At 41.2% G+C, this 18,382-nt stretch overlaps 1 protein-coding gene and 1 pseudogene across 3 annotated transcripts in view; one reads left to right on the forward strand and one right to left on the reverse strand.

The window, feature by feature from the left end:
- Positions 1-3,248: 3,248 nt before the first annotated feature.
- On the forward strand, positions 3,249-5,084 carry LOC128831311 (C-C chemokine receptor type 9-like; annotated as a pseudogene).
- A 5,160-nt stretch (positions 5,085-10,244) lies between these two features.
- Positions 10,245-18,382, reverse strand: part of FYCO1 (FYVE and coiled-coil domain autophagy adaptor 1) — a 121,039-nt gene continuing 112,901 nt past the window's right edge. For all 3 annotated transcript variants that reach the window (XM_054019634.1, XM_054019636.1, XM_054019633.1), the window contains exon 18: positions 10,245-12,202. In XM_054019634.1, coding sequence (XP_053875609.1) covers positions 12,163-12,202 — 40 coding nt within the window. In that variant the 3' untranslated portion in view covers positions 10,245-12,162. The remainder of the gene's footprint in view (positions 12,203-18,382) is intronic.

Genomic DNA, 18,382 nt, shown 5'->3' on the forward strand with positions numbered 1-18,382 from the left:
TGACACTCTCTGGTGTTACTATTTACGCCTTAGCATTTGGGTGTAGTATGACTAATTTATGATTTCCATGGCGAGGGGGACTTTCAATCTGCCTCCTTTAACTACTGTAAAATTCCCATCTGTATTGTGACATTAATATAGTTTTAAGCATTTAATTTCCTTCTTTGTTTTTTTAAAAAGAGGAAATCTGAATCTATGGATGTGAGCCTCAACTAAGCATGGGGTCACAAATTCAACTAAATGCACCACAGCATAGATATAATCATAAAAAGTAATCTACTGAAGGTATTTCAATGCATAGAACTCCAGGGAGCTACATAATTCTGCATGTCTCTGTTGCTCTATATGATTAAAATTACTACAGCATATATTTTTCATTACTTTCAATTTTGTTATTTTGTAATCTATTTTTTCACCTGATCTTGTCAAAGCTCATATCCTGTAGTGATATACATACAGACTCCATTTTGCAAACCTTACTTGGAAGTTACAAATATTCACATAAGTAGCACCCCCATGATGACAAATGGTGGCCAGATCAGTTCCAAAGTTAGTACTTTTAGAACAAAATTATTTTGAGTTGGGTGAAAAAAAGTATCCAAATAATGCATGAAAGAAGTGTTGTTTTTTGACCCTTGTCTAATGACAAAAAGGCTGAGTGGATTTTCTTCAAACCTTCACTTTTGGGCTGAGGGCAAGCATAAAAGATTTTAGACCTAAAATAATGGTAATTTTGTGTGTGTGTCTATATATCTATATCTATATATAGACACACACACACACACACACTGAATGAGATTGTCATCTCAATAAAAATTGATAGCATAGTTAGTGACAATACAGTGAGGGACTGGATGATGTATTACCACCCACCAGTAATAAGATCAGGAGTGATTTTATGAGTCAGCACAGATGAGAAACACAGCTGGACAGATCTAATGAGTGTGTGGTCACCTGCTGAGTGGCTAATAGTATTTAAGGGGAAAACTCTAGGTCTTCTCAGTGTTTGGGATTCACTCCTTGGTGCATAGCTGCACTGGTGCAAATCTCAGCTATAGACAAGAAAAGCCATGATTTGCACTAGCTTAGTTTATCCCTGCTTGAATGTAGGATTGTCAATTGGTGCAAATCACAGCTTTCTTTAGGCCCATTCCTGTCCACCCTTGGGTTTTACATGGTTCCTGGCCATCAATGACTAAAACTGAAATAATCAGAAGGAGAGATCACAACCTATAGAAAAAGACATTTTCCAGAGGGCACAAAAAAGATTAGATAACCAGTCATTGCAGAAAATTGAGGTGTTTTGAAACTAGAGGCTGTTAATGAAGACAGGTGGATTTCCTTATGACACATAATTTGAGAAAAATTTTTTTTACTCCCAGGAGCTTTTGGAAAGTTATGTTAGTTTCATTTAACAGTTTTTAAGAAAAATGTGAACCCAGGGACTGTACAGCTTATTAAAAACGAAACAGAAGTAATCCTAGCCATTAAAAATGTTTAACCTGCACAGAGCACTTGAAAAGCTGTAGCCAGTATGCTGTTAAAAGCAAATGTAAATGCCTTAGCATATATAGAGAGGTTTGTTTCTGGAAAACTTGCATTATGAAAACAAAGCTTACTCACCCACACAGCCCCCTGAATTTCAAAGGGACAACTCATGAGAGGAAGGAGAGTAGGATCTAGCCTGCAGGCTCAGATGAGAAGTCTTTCTGTGAATATTCCTGGGTTTTACACTCATCTCAGTCCTGTCTGAAGGTCTGTATTTTATATGTCACTTACCCACCTTATTCCCTCTCAAGTTCATAGTGTTGTTTTCAAGATGGAATAAAGATCTGACTGCAGATGGCATTTACGAGCACGGTGAGTATAAATTTACTACTGCCGAATAATCTCTCTCTCTTCCCCCCTTTCGGTTTGTGACCTAGGCTATGACATCATTCCCTAAGATGCAATAACACATTCCCCTGAACATAGTCTAGAACTGTGTTGTCCTCTCCAAGCTAGCAATGAACATCTGTTCAGTCATGGATGCTCCCATCATATCAAACCACTCGGCTCATACAAACCTGTAGTATGGTTCAGCCAAAAGATGCTGGACATGAATTTGCCTGCTGAGCTGAGAGTAGAACTGTACTTTGCTCTCCTATCGGATCTTCCAAGTGAGGATCTTAAATCACTTTACCATGAAACACCCCAGTGAGCTAAGTATTATTGTCTGTAGTTTATAGCTGCGGAGCCAGATCCTCAACTGATGTAAATGGGCAGCTCTGTTAACTTCCACCTGCTGAGGTTCTCGCCTCGGGAATGAGAAGCAGAGAACTTCATTGATTTGCCTAAATTCACACAGCAAGAGCATAGGTTGTACCTATGATTTAACAGCAGGATCATACCTATGCCCCACAGATGGGGAAGCATCAGAAGATTCAGGTGCTCACTCTGGAAATAACCTGTTCTTGCAAGACTTCTAGATGCCCCGATTAGAAATGTTGCAAAAAGGGCACTATCATTTACTTATTTTATATATATAAAATCAGATATATAATATGTAAGAAAGAGATGGCCTGATTCTGATGACACACCCGTTTTACACAGGTCTTACTCCACTTGGCCACAGTCTGATCTCTGTCACACTGGTGTAAATCTGCAGTAGCTCCACTGATGCAACACCAGTCCAAGTCAAGTCAGAAAATGGCTGAGTGATTCCAGTGCAGTTACTCTGTATTTACACAATTTAAGCAATAGGAGACAGGCCCAGAGGATTCTTTTTGGAATAAAAGTTCAAATAGAGCAAAAAGGTCACAAGAGTGATGTGTCTACTATGCAATTTTAGCCTTGTGCCTGTTTACCATAGACTCTGTTGGCTAGGTTCCTTGTTGCTCTCACTTTCCTCTGGGCACAGCAGAGAGGGGGAAGCCAGAACGTTGCCTGTTCTAAGTCTCTGATTATGGGTCTGGTTCTACCCTGACCCCATCCCTGTCTGAGGTAAACTGCACTGGCTGGCTATGGGACCATCTGTATTGCCAACTTGCAAGGTACATCAGCTATAGCCCTTCTTGCACCTCTGTGCCCCGGCACACCAGCTATGCTGTGTGGTGCAGAGTTGTGATGAGACGGCATATTGGCTTTACATCCATAGGGAGCTGCCTGCACTGGGGGAATCCCCATAGGTCAGAGTTGATTAAGAGCTTTCTGACTATCACAAACATCCTGCGTTGAAGGAGAAAACATTTCTTGTGGGTGAAGGAGAGATGTCAGAATCTCGCTTCCAAGCAGTGAGTTATGGAACTATGACAGTCCAAGACATTCACTGATCCAATACCCACTGACATCAATGGAAAGGCTTCTCTTGGCACCATAGGTGCTGGATCAAGCCCTAGCTGAGAGTACCCCAAAGGTAACAAAAGGGCACCAGACTTATCTAATTTGTTGTATTAATGGCATTATACCTCCAAATCCTCTGTGGGCCAAATCCACTGCTGGAGTAAATGACCACAATTCTGTTGAAGTCAATGGAGCTGTACCCATTTACACCAGAAGGAAATTGGCTCTATTTTCCCCCCAGAGATAGACCAAGATTGGGCTTCCGTTTCCGTGGGGCTTCCTGACGGTGAAATGTTTAGACTTTGGGTGTAGGCACATTTCAACAGTTTAAATACTAAAGATGCCACAATTTCATAGGTGGCCTTTGCTCTGCACTATCTGCACTCAAATGTATTGGGGTTATTGGGCATTACTCTGATTGACAGCCAACGGAGGGTATGAAATTTCCAATTTCTGGTGGTAGAAAATTTGCCCAGGTTATTGCAAAGCTAATTAAAAATTCCACCTTCACTGTTTCTTATTTAATGATTTTGTCAGCATAAAACTAACCTGATGTTCCCCTGCAGGCCATCCAGAATTACTCAGCTAACCTGGATTATTATACGGGTTCTAGTTCTGTGTTGCCTCCGTACGACAACCCGTTTAACCGCACAAACACCATTTGTGAAAAAAGTCACGCCCGGCAGTTTGCTCAAACTTTCCTGTCAGCATTTTTCTGGATTGTATCCTGCATCGGCACAGTGGGTAATGCCTTCGTCATCCTCGTCTTCTGTAAATACAGATACCGGAAGAGCATCACTGACAGATACCTGCTGCACCTGGCAATTGCTGATCTGCTCCTCATTTTTACTCTGCCTTTCTGGGCAAAAGCAGCTTCAGATGTCTGGATCTTTAAGAATGTCATGTGTAAAATTGTCAATAGCATGTACAAGATCAACTGTATGTTGTTTCTAATATGCATTAGTTTTGACAGGTACATTACAATTGTCCAGGCCATGAAAGCTAAGAACTCTAAGCGAAAAAGGCTTCTGCGCAGTAAACTAGTTTGCTTTGGTGTTTGGCTGATTGCAATAGCCTTATGCATCCCAGAAATAGTATACAGTGAATCTAAGCAAGTTAGCAATACAACTACATGCAAGATGGTATACCCTACCACAGTGACCCAAACCATCAAAGTTACTGTCCTAGCTTTGAAAATCACAATAGGATTCCTCCTTCCTCTCTTCATCATGGTTACTTGTTATGCTTTTATAATTCATACCCTCCTTCAAGCCAAAAGATCCCAAAAGCACAAATCATTAAAGATCATTATTATCACAGCTTTCCTTCTCTCCCAATTGCCCTACAACAGCATTTTGCTGGTCAAAACCATCGACACGTACACCATGGTGATATCTGACTGCCAAACCCCTGACAACATTGACCTCGGATTCCAGATACCTCAGAGCATCGCCTTCCTTCACAGCTGCCTGAACCCCTTCCTCTATGTGTTTGCTGGGGAAAGATTCCGTAAAGCGCTCTTTAAAATTCTGAAGGATGCAATTCACTGTACTGGTAAGCGCCGAGAATAGAGCTCTTCCATATACGATAGCCAAGAAGGGAGCTCAAAATGGTCTGGATTGCTGGGGAAATCAAAACCCAGGAGTTCTCTCACTTTGAGTATGCACCAAAATTCCTCACTCACACCCAATTTCTGCCAAGCTCCTTTCGAAGTTAATGGGAGTCTGGCCGGAGCAAGGAGTAATGAATGCAGTGCTCTATAAGTAATTCTTACCCTATGAAAGAAAAAGAATGATTCCGCTCAACAAAGTGAATTAGTATCTTCATGAGGGGCTTGATCCAATGATGCTTCAAAGTATTGAGCACTCTCGACTTCTGCTGAAGTCAGCAGGAGTTGAGGCCACTCAGTGCCTCCCCCTGGAGCACTGAGCACCTTCAAAGATCCAGCCCTAGGCTTGTGAGCAGCGTGCTGCTTGCCCTGCCTTTTTAGCTCAGCTGTGAGAACCACAGTGAGTTCAGGCCTTCACTAAAGCAGTGGAATCTTGACGTATGATAGACAGTGCACACACTTCTCAAACAGCAAGAAAACCACATTAACATCTGCCAATCGAAAAAATCTACACCAGCAAACTATGTAGATAATTACCCATGAGGCACTTATTAGCTCTTCACCACTGTTCTTCACATATCTCCCAATGTGGGAAAAAAGTGAAAGACTGCACTTCAAAATACACCTCTATCCTGATATAAAGCGACCCGATATAACACAAATTTGAATATAATGTGATAAAGCAGTGCTCCAGGGGGTTGGGGGGCTACGCACTCCTGTGGATCAAAGCAAGTTCGATATAACGCAGTTTCAGCTATAATGTGGTAAGATTTTTTGGCTCCCGAGGACAGCGTTATATCGAGGTAGAGGTGTACCCCAACTTTGTTGCATGTCACTTTTTTGTCAGCCCTTTGAATTTTCAAGTCTCCCTAATAGAAATAATGGCTTCTTTACTGTGCGGTATTTGGTGAACCATGTTCCTGGGTTAATTGACACATGAAGCTTTTGAGTGTTCTGAAACCTAATCTCTATTTTCTCATACAGAAAGGTTGCAACCTGGTCATGCTACTTTGGCTATGAATCACTTCTTGAATCTCTTTGTATTGTCATCAGAAGGTTTTTGAAGCAATGATAGAAATAGATCAATTAGATTCCAGGGTATGTGACTTTGTCACAATTTGGACAGAAAGGCTTAGAAAAACTGATCCATTTTGGAACCTGGCCAACACATTATATTATAACTGTACCGTATCTGCAAGTCTTAGTCAGCCCAAATTCTGAATTGATTTCACTGGGACTTTTACCTGAAAAAAGACTGGTAAGAACTATGATCTAGATCAGAGGTTCCCAAAGTGGGCGATACTGCCCCCTGGGGGGCGCTGGAACAATCCAGGGGGGCAGTAGTAGCCTCGGGTGCAATTGGGGGGCGTTGAATAAAAATAAGGGGGCGGTGGAAGCATAAAGGAAGAAGAGAATATAAGAAAATTTTGAAAAACCGTTCGGACATGTTTCATCTGTTGTGTAACAGAGTTAAAGTTGTAGTGATTACTTTATTTTCCAAATAAATTCACAAATTATAACCGATCGGGTGTCAAGTCCGCCAACAGCTCTTAACAAGCAAGTGTTCGCAGGTGAGCGTGTCACGCATTGTCGGGAAGTCCAGCATGCATCGTCAGGAATATGTGCGTGTAATGACTTGTTTACAATACGATACTATAAATAGGCGACATGTATGAAATCTAATTTAGATTGTTTCTGAATTGTGTAAAAAGCAGTTAACAATAGTGCAATAAGTATTTAAAAATTATTTATATTCGATACCTTCAATCTTTATGGATCACATACAAAGCAAATTGTATTATTGTTGTTTCAATAAAACAGCAATTTACACGTGAGTATTTTTATACATTTTCTTACATATCTACCGTACATTTCTGTGTCTCTAGTGCTTACTAATAATAAAATCGTAGCAGGCTTGTGTCGGTACAGTACCATTTGAAGTGTACAGTCAATATATTTGTCATATTTTTTATTACAATATTAACTAAAATGGAATGAAATCATAAAAAAACTGTTAACTATTAACATTTATTTATATCTATCGAATCATCTGTGTTAATTGGTAAATAAGGCGTGTGTTAATAAGGAACAATTATTTAAATAAGGGCAAACTAAATTAAAACTATTAACTGATTTTTAGTTGCATATTGATTATTTTTAAATTAATTATTTCTTGATAAATTTAGTATGATATTTGACAATTTAATATCAAATACATATATCTAATCATAGAATCATAGAATCATAGAATATCAGGGTTGGAAGGGACCTCAAGAGGTCATCTAGTCCAACACACTGCTCAAAGCAGGACCAATTCCCAACTAAATCATCCCAGCTAGGGCTTTGTCAAGCCGGGCCTTAATGCTGAGCAAAGAACAAAACCCAGTTTATTAGTTTCATTAGTATTTTAGTTTGGTTGTCTTTTGCCATCTTACGCAAAAAACACTGTAAACCTGATGTAGTGGGCGATATTCTAATAATACATCTTTCTTTATTATATTGTAGGACATAGGTAGAAATATAGATACATAAAAGAATGCAAATTTGTCACTGCATCTTTCTGTTTGTTCGCTTAAAAAAGGTAGATTTCCAGGGGGGCGGTGAGTAATTTTTTTTCTGAAAAGGGGGGCGCTGAGTAATTTTTTTTTCTGAAAAGGGGGTGGTAGGCCAAATAAGTTTGGGAACCTCTGATCTAGATTCTGCTCTCAGTTACAGCAAAAGAAAGCTGGTGTAACTTTGCTGGATTTACACTAGTGTAACAGAGCAGAACATAACTCTGAGTAGGATTTTGTGCACAGAATTTTGAGGAGACAGAATAGGAAAGAGAGAGAATAATTTCAAAATCCTGTACGCTCTGAGCTGCTTAAAAATTGGTGTTACAGAAAGAAACATTTCCATGGGTCAAATGCAGCACCATTCACAGGGGGCCCAGTGAGTTGTGCGCACATGAGGGCAGACTTTGGCCAATATCATGTATACGCTTGGTGTGTTGTTTCAGCTCTCTGCATCCTGACTGTTGTTTGCTTCTCTCACAGGCTTCACCCTGCAGCCAGGCTACATCCTGTGTAGTTTTAACACATGCTTGATGTGACGGTGCCCCCCACAGGGAAGGCTCTAGCTTTTTTGCTGCCCCAAGCACGACAGGGAGGTCCCTGGTCCTGCGGATTTGGCGGCATGCCTGCGGGAGGTCCGTTGGTCCCGCGGCTTCGGCATACCCGCCGCTGAATTGCCGCCGAATCTGCGGGACCGGCGGACCTCCCGCAGGCATGCCGCTGAAGACAGCCTGACTGCCACCCTCGCAGGGACCGGCAGGCCACCCCCCGCAGCTTGCCGCCCCAGGCACACGCTTGGAGCGCTGGTGCCTTGAGCCGCCGTTGGCCCTCCATAAGGCTTTATGGAATATGCTTATGAATGTACATATGACATAACTAGAATATGTTTTATACTACATATGCCATGAAACATATCTCTGTAAAAGTTATGGTCTACTGAATCTATTAATCCTATTTGTATGCATGTATTATTTTTGTATTTGAAGTTAGGAATATTGGCTGTATACTTGCTTGATTTTAACTAGTCTAGTCAGGGCCACCCAGAGGATTCAGGGGGTTTGGGGTCTTCGGTGGCGGGGGGCTCCCGCCACCAAATTGCCGCCAAAGACCCGGCACTTTGGCAGCGGGTCCTGGGGCAGAAGGACCCCCCCGTCGCGGGTCTTCGGGGCACTTCGGCGGCGGGTCCCGGAGTGGAAGGACCCCCCGCTGCTGAATTGCCGCTGAAGACCCGGAGCGGAAGAAGCTCTGGGGGCCCGGACCACACGCGAGTTTTCCGGGGCCCCTGGAGCGAGTGAAGGACCGCGCTCCAGGGGCCCCGAAAAACTCTCGTGGGGGCCCCTGTGGGGCCCGGGGTCTGGGGCAAATTGCCCCACTTGCCCCCCCCTCTGGGCGGCCCTGAGCCTACTAGAGCATTATGTTCAGCTTCTTGAGAAAAGCACAAATTAAGTGCCCAATCAAAAACCACTTAAGCCAACAATGAACTTGCCAATCCACATCTGAGCTTTCACAGGAATGTGGCTTGGTTGGTAAAAACTGAGCCATGCATGGACATGTGGCTTGCCCATGTGACTCCAAAACTCCATCTTGGAGCTGGACTTTGCATAGGTGAGAGGAGGGGGGGTCTCCACGTACAAGAGAAAGTCTATTTAAACCCCCAGGAGACCCCTCCATTTTGTCTTCAGCTGGCTAAAGGGAAAACCTATCCACCCCAAGGATACCGGAAAGGAACTGGAACAAAGGACAGTAACTACAGGGGGTGTGAGTGATTGCTGGACCCAGACTAGAAGGAGACTAGACTGTAAAAGGAAGCTTACTGGGTGAGGTTTTTATCTGTATTCAGTTTCTTCTTTATTTTGCTTAGTAATTCACTTTGTTCTGTCTGTTACTACTTGGAACCAATTAAATCCTACTTTCTGTATTTAATAAAATCACTTTTTACTTATTAATTAACCCAGAGTATGTATTAATACCGGGGGGTGGGGGAACAGCTGTGCATCTCTCTCTCTCAGTGCTATAGAGGGCAAATAATTTATAAGTTTACCCAGTATAAGCTTTATACAGGGTAAAATCGATTTTTTTAGGGTTTGGACCCCATTGGGAGTTGGACATCTGAGGGTTAAAGACAGGAACACTTCTGTAAGTTGCTTTCAGTTAAGCCTACAGCTGTTAGGGGACGTGGTTCAGACCTGGGTCTGGGTTTGCAACAGGCTAGCGGATCTGGCTCAAACCAGGCAGGGCACTGAAGTCCTAAGCTGCCAGGGCAGGAAAGCAGCAGCAGAAGTAGTTTTGGCGCATCAGGTGGCACATCAGGGGGGTTCTGTGATCCAACCCGTCACACTCGGTTCATAAGAACATACACAGAATAGACAAAATTAAACAAACACGTGACCTAATTTGGCACAGACTCACCTGTCACAGCCAGGTTTGCTGGCTCACTTGCCTGTTACACCACTCTGACAAGATTACTTTGAGGAAGTGGGAAAATCTCTGAGGCATGCCCCAGTTGTTTTCCATCCCATGTATGGTCCTTCAGCGATGCATTGCTATCTGTGGCGATGTTGTTCATTCTCACCCACTTGAACAGAGACTTGTGCCATGCAAATTGATGTCCCTCCCCCTCCTGCATACCATAGTCATCCTTACTCTAAATTATATAATATTTAATAAGTAAATTCCTGAGTAAAAATAAAAAACATAAAGAAATATTCCAGTACAAAGCCGTCTACATCCCCATAAATGTACAGACTTCAATATTCAAAAAAACTTTATTTCTCTGTGAAAGTTAGTTGAACTTGGTGCAAATCCATTGCGCAATTCTTTGGCAGTTATGACCAAAAGATATTTCTGAAGAAGTTACAGTAAGTTTCATTGAGCATTATTAAAACTATAGTGCAAGTTCAATTTTAAAACAAAACCGAGCAAAGTCACGTATTGCAGCTTTACAACTTCAGCATTTTACAAAGCTGGAAACTCTTTTTATGCAATACATGTCAGTAAGTTTTCATGAACCAATTTTCAGTAACACTTATAGAAATGTAAAAGAACACTGTCAAGCAATGAAAAAACAAAAAGACAAAAAACCAATTATATTCTACCCTATGCAGAGTAAACTGTGGTGGGAGAGAATCATCTGAAGAAGTGAGGTTTTTTTACCCACGAAAGTTTATGCCCAAATAAATGTGTTAGTCTTTAAGGTGCCACCTGACTTCTTGGTTTTTTTTTTTTTTTTTTAAAAACCACCTGCATTTCTGATGTCGTACAACTGCTACATTTCTTACCTCGTTTGTGTCCCAGCTTTATTGATAACATAACTGACAACCTCAGCACAGCTCTGATAACAGAGTTCTGTTAATAAATGTGTGATTTTGATGCTGGATTGCTGTTTTTCAGTGTTGCCAACAGTTTTTAGTGTTTTTCACTAAGCCCCAGCTGCTGGAGTCATGGTGTTGCAGGAGTATCTCAGTGTTCATTTTTCAATAAGTAAGTTTCTACCCTGATGCTTGCAGAGAAAAGTGTGAAAATGTGATACAAATGCACCCTAAAGACTCAAAAGCAAAAAAGGTAAATAAAAAGCCCAACATTTATAATTTTAAAAAAATCTCATGATCGCCTTATAAATCTCTAGATTTTGGGGTGGCGGGGCAGATTTGTATATTTGAGGTTGCAATACCGTTTTTTGCAGAAGCAAAGCTACTCTGGGCCCTACATGAACAGCGCATTTAAAAAAAAAATCTTTGCAACAGAGTGATAGATTTAAATAAGGGACAGAGAAAAAGTAAATCCAGAGGCCACTCTTCACCAGATTATTTATAATATATTATAGATCGCAGTTTGGCCTACCACTTGACAGTGTCCCTTTAACTTATGTTTGGCATTTTAAGAAAAAATATCTTAGTGAAATTAGTATTCAGCTAAACAGTAGCAAAATGCTTTTAAAATTACACCTAAAAGTTTAAGGAAAATTGCAGTTAGACTTCAGTTAAACATCCATTATATTGCATAGTCTAGTGTTCCACTTTTAAATATGAAATAAATTCTCATTGCCTAAATAAGAATAAAACATAAACTCAGCAATAATAATAATAAAATAATATGCTGGTAAGTAATGAAATTGCTAGTGCATAATTTGTTTATTGCTTATGTGCAGGGGCGGCTCCAGGCACCAGTGCACCAAGCACGTTCCTGCGGCGGCAAGCCACAGAGGGCGGCCTACCGGTCGCCGGGAGGTAAGCAGTCAGGCTGCCTTCAGCAGCATGCCTGCGGGAGGTCCGCCGGTCCTGTGGTTTTGGTGGCAATTCAGCGGTGGGGACGCCAAAGGCGCGGGACCAGCGGACCTCCTGCAGGCATGCTGCTAAATCCGTGTTACCAGCGGATCCCCTGCAGGTATGCCGCCGAAGGCGGCCTGACTGCCGTGCTTGGGGTGGCAAAATACATAGAGCCGTCCTGCTTATGTGCTGCTCACTATAATCTCATTTCCATCTTGATTAGAATCTTTTAAATGTAATCATATTTTCAGCAGCATAGAGCTCAGTTGTGATGGTCTCTGACCTCTCTGTTCCTACAAAGAAAAGGACCCTGCATCTTTCTTTGACACATCTTCCCACGGCACTTTACATGTAGTACTGATATAATAAGAAAGATGAATTGGATTGTCAACTAAATGGAATATCTTGAGATGAGTCAGGGTCCTGGCAGGTTAACATAGGGACTGATCCAAAGCCTGTTGAAATCAATGAGAGGATTAGATTAATGGAGATATCCCATCTCCTAGACAGGACCTTGAAAGGTCATCATGTCCAGCCCCCTGCCTTCACTAGCAGGACCAAGTACTGATTTTGCCCCAGACCCCTAAGTGGCCCCCCTCAAGGATTGAACTCATAACCCTGGGTTTAGCAGGCTAACGCTCAAACCACTGAGCTATCCCTCCCCCCCAAGAGGACTTCCATTTAATTCAGTGGGCTTTGGATTGGGGGCATAGCAAGGGCATTTATGGTCTAAAAATACTATGTCTTGACCAATTAAAAAGTACATCACCCATAAACAACGTCCATCCCCTTTCACTGCCGTTTACAATAACAATAATGACCTCAGCAATAGGGATTACAGACCTCAGTGCTTACAATCAGCATGAGCAATCTGTGCCATCACAGCAACAGTGCTATTCCTATGAAACAGAATCCATTAGGGCTGAGGAACGGCACCAGAAAAATACACACACCCATTTGAACCTCAATCCTTCTCCCAAACTGAACTGAACCTTTGATAAAGAGTCCTCCCACCCCCATCCAATGCTCTTTTGTACCCAAATTTATCTCCCCCTTCCAAGTTCTCTACAGTCAACCAGCCAGATCCTTCAGCCTAGACTTGGAAACTCCCACTGTTTTCTGTTCTCACCCCCAGGTTTCTTTCCCCTCCTCTAACTCCTCACAGGGCCCCCTACATCAGCTGCTACTCCGATCAGGAAGCTGTCAGATTCCTGGCAGGCTCTGCTGGGCTTCCACCAGTTGCTGCCTTGAAATCTTTCATGGTCCTAGGCCTCCTTTGGTGAGCGATATTCAGTCCATTTTGAGATGCCTCTGACCCATGAGGAGATCTGATTGGAAAATGTCCATCTGCTCTCAATTTTTTTCCCCAACTTTCTTTTGATAAACTGAAAACTTTTCAACTGAAACCCCAAAATCTTTTGATTTTTCAGTTTGTTTAAAAAAAATATCCTCAAATTTTGTGTAGAAAGCAGACACTTTCTATGGAGACGATTTTTGTTAAATCAAAAAACCTATTTTCCACCAAAAAAGGCTTTTTGATTGAAAACTTTTACCCAGCCCTGCCCACAAATGCACAAGATTTGAATACTGGAGCCACCTTGGGCCGAGCAGAGACTGCAAGCCACTGGTTTGTACTGGGGAAATAAACATGGGGGAGAGGAGATGGAGAAAGTGCCAAGCATGAGGGCTGGATGGACAATGGAGAATGGTAATAGGAGTCACCAGATTAGCCAGGAAATGGGGAGGAAATCATTTGTACTTGGAGGGAAGGAGCGGAGGAGCACGTAGGCTGGGGTAGAGGAAGCAGAGATTCGGGGAAGGACAAAGGAAAGTGACCTGACTGGGTTGGTACCAGGAGAGAGAAGGATAGGAGGACAGGGGAGAAGGAGGAGGACCTCACTAGGTTCGGATATGCATCCAGTTTTGGGTGGACTTATCTAGACTGGATCAAACCTGATGAGGTGTGGTGTTTAGATGTTGCTTGTAATTATTAGAACTGGGAGCACTGGCTGTTGGGCGTCTGGAAGGACAGGAAAGAGGAAGGAGGGGGAGGAGTTGAGGAGGCTGAGTGAGAGTTACAGAGGGTGCAGCAGCAGCTTGGTAAAGAGGTTTCCACTTTAAAAATAAAGTCCTGTTGAAGTTTGTCAGTACCTTGCTTGGTCACTACAACATGAGGCTCAACAATTGCTACCTTCCACTCAGTCTATAAAAAGGAATCATTCTCATCATTTGTATCCTTTGAGTTTTTATTTTTGTGCAATTACTGTGGTTTAAAAGAGCCAAAGCAGAAAAAAAAACATGCCTGTTTCCCTTTCTTTAGTGTCACACATTAGAACTGCTGATTTTTTCTGCCAATTATACACCAGATTCTGCCATTGTAAGTTGCATTGAGAGAAACCTGATTCTGCAAGAGCTTCCATTGATTTCAGTGGATCTACTTACAAAGTAGACTGATCAAGACTAATTTTGCATCTGTAACAGCATTTTTTGGAACAGGTATTACAAGTCAGACCATTTTTTAAAACCCACTTTAACATTTTAAACCCAAACTGAATATCAAAAAAGTATATTTGTTGCTTATAAGTCTGAAATAATATAAGAATGATCCCTTAGTGATACCTATCTGTAAAGTCTGAAGAATTGCATAGTTGCATTTTCTTATAATTTTGAGTTGACCAGAAAATGTGTTTTTCCCCATTGAAAATTTTGATTTTCTTTTTCATATTTATCAAATATTTTCAGGGGAAAAAATCCAAACTTTTCAACAACAAGAAAATGTTTTTTTAGTTTTCAGCCAATTAAATTTTGTTTTTTTGACAAAAACCTCAAAATTCTTAATTTTGTAAAAAAAAACAAAATTTTATTGAACATTTTTTGATGGAAAGATTTTGACCACACCTATAGAACAGGCTAGCTTTTGAGTAGTCTCTGCACAGTATTGAAACATATAAACCTTCACAGGAACACGTTTCTTGTTTTTAGAAAGTACTGTACATACTTTGTTTTATAAATACTGCATAGCTTTAACAGGTGTTCAAGCAGTGGTAATATAGGTGCTTTCATACACATATGAATAATAGCATTTCTTAAAAATATAATTAAAAATAACAGCATATTTTCAAAGCTATAGAAAATCACTACCATCATAGATCACAGGTCGTTCAACAGTCAAAAGATAAAATACTCTTTTTGAGATAAAGCTGTACAAATCAAAACAAACAAACAAACAAAACCCCACAACAGCAGATTGTGTTAGTTTATCTCAGGTAAAAGTCAGATCATGATAGCTGGTCAAATCCTGCAATCCTTACTTAAGCAAACATCCATTGGACTTTGAGAAGTTTTGTGTGAGTTAGGATTGCAGGACTGGATGCAGTAGGGGCATTAACTACAAGAAGACAATCTGGACTCAATTGGCTGAACATAATCATGCAGTAAATTCTGTTGTTTACCGTCTCAGAGTTTAAGAGGATCGAAGGATGGAACAATGTTATAGAATCACGGGAAACTATCATTAACAAAATCTGAAACTCAGGCCACTGAATTTTAACCCCTTTTTCTTAATAGCCAGTCTAACAATGTCTACAAGCGATGAAAAACTCCTTATTTCAATCTCTACACTCAAACTCTACCTAACTAGAGAAGGTGTTAGCAAATATCAGTACATAGATACCACAGTTTCTCACTTTCACCTGCCCTCTGATAGTTTCCTTATGAGAATAAGTCTCTGGAATTGAAAAATCAAAACAGAACTTGGTTTCAAAGCTCTACCTCTATTCTAGATTTGGAAGAGATATTTAGACATATACCTTCCTCAGAGCAACAAGAGGGTGTGTGTGTGTGCAACAAAATATATTTAAAATGGAAGTTATTCCTGAAATACAGTTGGCATTTCTGAGCCTTTTGCTGGTGGTTGCCACCCTATTGAGAAGGGAGAACATTTGTACAAGTGATACAATGGGAAGCCTAATATCTCAAACGAGTTACTGTCAGACTTCTATCAATCACTGGAGAACTTTAACTCTCCAAGCAGGAAACTGCTGAGATATTCCATTTATCCCTCTCACATGTAATGGAAGATGGACTTGAACTTATAACTGATTTTTAAAAATTCTGGTACTTGGTGTGAGACCATTTCATGTACAAGCAGAATGGATTGTTTAAACCTGTAGATTTCTTACTTCACAGTTAGTGGGATTAATGTCTGGTAACAAGCTTTATGGCCCAAGTCAGCAATGCACTTAAGCACATGTTGAACTTCTGTGACATTAACCATGTGCTTCAGTGCTTTGCTGAACGGTGCCTAAATTCTTTCATTACTGACACATCCTTATCCCCAGCTATGTATTAAACAAAAAGAATGACACAAATAAAATGTAAGAAAAGCAAGTTTACTGGCTGTCCCTCAGATACCACAGAATATGCTCCAAGCAGAAAGTCTGGGATATACACCTTAACACACCTTCACCAAACATGGACACTCCACCTGAGAAGCAGATCACATCAGGGAACAGGCCACCCAAATACCCTGAGAGAGTCTGCTTCAATACAGATATAAAATCCACTCCAACCGCACACCCCTAGTTGTCACCCACCACCACATCGTGGAACCCATAGGGGGTAACATCAAATATCTACAACCCATACTGAAGGGGAACTCCATCCTTAAAGAAATCTTTCCTGAACTCCTCTTTGGGCCTTCAAACAAGCCCCTTACATCTCCAAGCTCATCATGAGAGCAGCTCCCCACAGACCAGGACACGCCAACTCAAAGTGGCACCAAACCCTGCCAGAACAACAGGTTCAAAACCTGAAGACATATTCCACTGCTACACTGATCAACACCCCCACAACAACACACCTTTCAGGATCCATGGGTCCTACTCATGACTATTACAACAAGCGGTATATCTCACTCAGGGCACTAAAATCCCCAACAAAAAGTATGTGGGTGAAACCAGACAATCACTAAACTCTTTTATGAACTCAGACAGGAAAATGATAAAAGACAAAACACACTTTTCACAAAGTGATTACTCCATATCTGATCTGTCAGTCCTCAAAGGAAACTTGCACAACACCTTCCAAAGACGAGCTGGGATCTTAAATTTGTAACTTTGCCTGACACTGAAAATCATGATCTTAATAAAGAATCTGGATTTTATCGTTTATTACAACAATTGTAACCCATTTAACCCCCCTTTTTGGTCATTGACTACAGGGAGGTTAATGGGCCACGTCATCTTGAATGGACCATTAGAATATGCGCTAACCCTTATGCTAAACAATCTGTTTGATCTTGTATTTAGCTGTGATAATCTGAGTATCCTTCCCAGACCTGAAGAAGAGCTCAGTGTAACTTGAAAGCTTGTCTCTCACCAACAGAAGTTGGTCCAGTAAAAGATATTACCTCACCCACCTTATTATTTAAAAAAGAACAGGAGTACTTGTGGCACCTTAGAGACTAACAAATTTATTAGAGCATAAGCTTTCGTGGACTACAGCCCACTTCTTCGGATGCATACAGAGTGGAATAAATATTGAGGAGATATATATATATACACACATACAGAGAGCATAAACAGGTGGGAGTTGTCTTACCAACTCTGAGAGACCAATTAAGTAAGAGAAAAAAAACTTTTGAAGTTTTTGAACTTATTATTTAAGTTACTTACCATGCTAACGTCATTCATACTGAGAAATGGATTTTTAAGGAAAAAAAAGATGTATAGAGCAAGTGAAAATGAGCAGCCGTTCTACTAAATGTCACATGGTGCTCTGTCCTGGGGCTTTTGGGGGTAATTAACCCTAAAGCTCACATCGTCAGTGAACAAGCAAACTACATATGTGCCAACTGAAGGCTATATCTACACTACAGACCTTACATTGGCACAGTTGTACCACTACAGCTGCACTGCTGTAAGGTCTCCTGTGTAGCCGCTGGATGCTGGTGGGAGAGAGCTGTCCTACCGGCATAATTAAACCACCCCCAAAGAGTGGTGGTAGCTATGTTGGAGAGCCTCTCCTGCCAACATAGCATTTGTCCACACTGGCGCTTTTGCCAGGGAAACTTATGTCGGTCAGGGGTGTATTTTTTCACACTTTGACACACTGTCAGACTGCCTCACTACAGCAAAGAGCGAACCGTGAGCTGTGGTATAATGTTATACTGTAATGAATTCATTGTTTGCCATCAAAAAGCAACATTTGCAGCAGATATCACACCATTCCCATGGTTATTTGCTACTCTAAGTATAGGGATGACTGTGGTATCTCAGAGATTACTGTTAGATAACAAATGGCAAACGTTGAATTTTAATGATAACTACTGAACCCAGGCCAAGGAGAAATGTTTAGCTTTATTCACAATGTTAGTTCTTACCGTAGATGAAACAACTATCAAACTTGCTCAGATGACCTTCAATTTTAAGAAGCTGATGACATTTTTAACCCTCCCTCTCAATCAAAACAATAGTTTGCTTGTTTTCAATTACTGCTGCCTTTGCTTGGGCTCTCAACAAAATCCCAGCACAGACCAAATCACCTTCTTGTAGTCAAAGTATAAACCTTTCTCACAGCTGAGCCAAATTTTCAGAAAGGGGCATCTAAGGGTGGGGATAAGAATGATGGGGTTT

This window comes from Malaclemys terrapin, chromosome 2 (assembly GCF_027887155.1).
Source record: "Malaclemys terrapin pileata isolate rMalTer1 chromosome 2, rMalTer1.hap1, whole genome shotgun sequence".
Lineage (NCBI taxonomy): Eukaryota > Metazoa > Chordata > Testudines > Emydidae > Malaclemys > Malaclemys terrapin.